The sequence below is a fragment of the Centruroides vittatus genome, unplaced genomic scaffold (genome assembly GCF_030686945.1).
Source record: "Centruroides vittatus isolate TY-2023 unplaced genomic scaffold, ASM3068694v2 contig_987, whole genome shotgun sequence".
Lineage (NCBI taxonomy): Eukaryota > Metazoa > Arthropoda > Arachnida > Scorpiones > Buthidae > Centruroides > Centruroides vittatus.
In genome coordinates this window covers 1395-4500 of record NW_027122656.1, presented here as the reverse complement: position 1 = coordinate 4500, position 3106 = coordinate 1395, and the positions used below count along the sequence as shown (strand labels likewise).

The window sequence follows — 3106 nt, the reverse complement described above, 5'->3', positions numbered from 1 at the left end:
AACTTCGATTCCCAAACAAGGTTAGGCTTGGTCTAGGGCAGTAATTATTGAGTCACGTGACAGAAAAGGGAGCTTACAAAAAATTTACCAAATAAGGAACCCTATTCACATATTTCCATATTTGGTAAATTTTAGTCCTCTCCCTTCTCTGTCACGTGACTTTTTACTCTGATACTATATAAGTGCAGTTTTTTCGCATTAGCTCGTCATTGTTTTTGTTGCTGTTTTTGGTTTCGAGTATAGTTCTTCTTTTTTACGATTGTGTTAAAACAGCGCTATGGATAAAAGTAATTTTTACTTGCTTTCATCTTCGGAGATAACAGAGATGATTGAAGATGATGATGATGTTTTTTCTTCGGAGGAAGAGGATGATATTTTGGAGCAGCGAAAATCGGACTCTGAATCTGAACAATCTTGTTCAGACCTAGACGAGGTTAGTACTTCTGGTTCATTTTTTATGGGTAAAGACCGTGTAACTAGGTGGAATAAGGAAATGCCCCTTCAAACTCAGAGGAGAGAGAAAGAAAATATTATAACTCATTTGCCTGGCCCAAATGGAAGAGCAAAGTTCGTCAAAACACCTTCGGAATGCTGGAAGTTATTTTTTGATGACGATATATTAAATCATATTGTCGAAAATACAAATAAGTATATAGAGAGAATAAAAGAAAAATTTAGCCGCGAGCGTGATGCCATCTCAACAAATATTTGTGAAATAAAAGCTTTTATAGGAATATTGTTTGCATGTGCGGTGATGAAATTAAATACAGTAAATTTGCGAGATATTTGGACCTCCGATGGTTTCGGAATAGAAATTATAAAACCTGTGATGTCAGAGAAAAGATTTAGTTTTCTAATAAGAGCGTTAAGATTTGACGATAAAGCTACTAGAAATGATCGTCGTAATACTGACAAACTCGCTGCGGTGCGAGATTTTTTTGAGAAATTTGTTACTAATTGCCAAAAGAATTATTACCCATCGGAATATTTAACTATAGACGAGATGTTGGAGGCATTTAAGGGCAGATGCCAATTCCGGCAATATATTCCAAGCAAGCCGTCAAAATATGGGATAAAAATTTTTGCCTTGACAGATTCAAGGACTTTTTATAGTAGCAACTTAGAAGTATATGCGGGAATGCAACCGCAGGGCCAATATTTCACAAGTAATTCTCCTAAAGATGTTGTGTTAAGATTATGTAAACCCGTAGCAGGCTCTGGAAGGAATATAACATTTGATAATTGGTTTACGAGTTACGAACTTGCATTAAAATTATTAGACATAAAGCTGACGTCAGTCGGTACTTTAAAAAAAAATAAAAGAGAAATACCGCCAGAGTTCATTACTTCGAGAAACAGAACTGTATTCAGTAGCATGTTTGGATTCCAAAAAAAGTGTACTTTAGTTTCATATTCTCCCAAAAGAAATAAAGTAACTCTCTTACTATCAACTTTACACCACAACAATAGCATTGATTCTTCAACCGAGGAAAAAAACAAACCCGAAATCGTAACGTTTTACAATCTTACAAAGGGAGGCGTCGACGTTGTTGATAAACTGGCGTCACGTTATAATTGCGCAAGATACTGCCGACGCTGGCCCCTTGTTATTTTTTATAGTTTGCTAAATATTTCGGCCGTAAATTCTCATGTCATTTATTATCTGAATAATAAACTTCCACAAAATCAACGCAGAAGACACTTCATGAAACTGCTATCGATCGAACTAATGACTCCGCAATTAAAATTACGTGCACAAAAAGAAAATTTACCCAGAAACATTAGAACGGCAGCCCTTCAATTCTCTAAATTGCAACATGAAACATCAGAATCGGAATCAGAATCAACAACAGCATCAACAGGGACATCACCGGCATCAACATCAGTAGCATCCACATCTGCGGCATCCACATCTGCAGCATCAACATCACGGAAGCGATCATCCTGTTCTGATTGCGGTTATAAAAAAGGCAGAAAGACGACAAATAAATGTTTTCGATGTAATAAATACATTTGTGGTGAGCACTCACATAATTTATGTAAGTCATGTATAGAAAGTTCAGAAAGAACAATAGAATTAGAAAGTTAATACTATATGAACGTATTCATTTTTTATATTACCTATTTTTCTGTATTTCTTTTATTTTCTGGGTTAGGCATAAGGGGTTGCTTTCAGTGACTTGCAAACAGGACCTTTTGAATATTGTCCAACAAATGAACGATATTTATAGATATATATATCAATAAAAATTGTTTATTTGTTGAATACTGCATCTAAAAAATCCTGTTTGCAAGTCACTGAAAGCAACCCCTTATGCCTAACCCAGAAAATAAAAAATTAACTTTTTTTGCATACGTTAATTATAATTCTTGCAATACAAGATGTACATAAAATTTTAGCATTGTATAATGTAAAATGTATAAACGAATAATAGAAATGAATATTTAAATGTATAAATAAATAATATATAATATAATTTTATCTGTATTACCAATTTATGCTGTTTATCTTAATTATTATTTATATAACTCTTGTATTGAAAGTAGAATAGATGTAAGCAAGAGACGAGATAATTGACATCCAGGCGTTAAGTGTCGCCTGGATGTCAATTATCTCGTCTCTTGCTTATTCAGAGGTCGGCGTGAAGTCCACCATCGTCAGGATTATTATAGATCTAATAGAATAGATGTAAAAAACATTTTGGTATAGTATAAACATTTTTTTCTATTATATTTTTGTTCCGTTTTTTTTATTTTTTAAATACAGTCAGTAATTAATATATATTATTCCTATATAGATTTATTAATTATAATAAACATACACTATTTAATATTATATGAAAATAACACTTTTTAATTAACATCTGAAATGAAGAAGTAATTGAATCGAGTCCCATCGCCATCTTTAATAACGCGCGACAGTAATTAATTGATTCTGAGCGCTTCGCGTTGCATCAATTTAAATAATTTATAAAAATTAAAATTATAAATATGTTTATAAAATAATTGACGATATCTGTTCGTAATAGTATTGTAAAACACACTGTACTTATAGTTTAGCATTTCTGATAAATTTTAATAAATATCTGAATTTTCGTATATTTTA

The 3106-nt window shown here is 32.4% G+C and overlaps 1 protein-coding gene across 1 annotated transcript; it reads left to right on the top strand.

The window, feature by feature from the left end:
- Positions 1 to 277: 277 nt before the first annotated feature.
- LOC136986027 (piggyBac transposable element-derived protein 4-like) lies at positions 278 to 2089 on the top strand. Its single transcript, XM_067283476.1, has one exon. It carries the CDS (start codon positions 278 to 280, stop codon positions 2087 to 2089), a length of 1812 nt encoding a protein of 603 aa, XP_067139577.1.
- The last annotated feature ends 1017 nt before the right edge of the window (positions 2090 to 3106 follow it).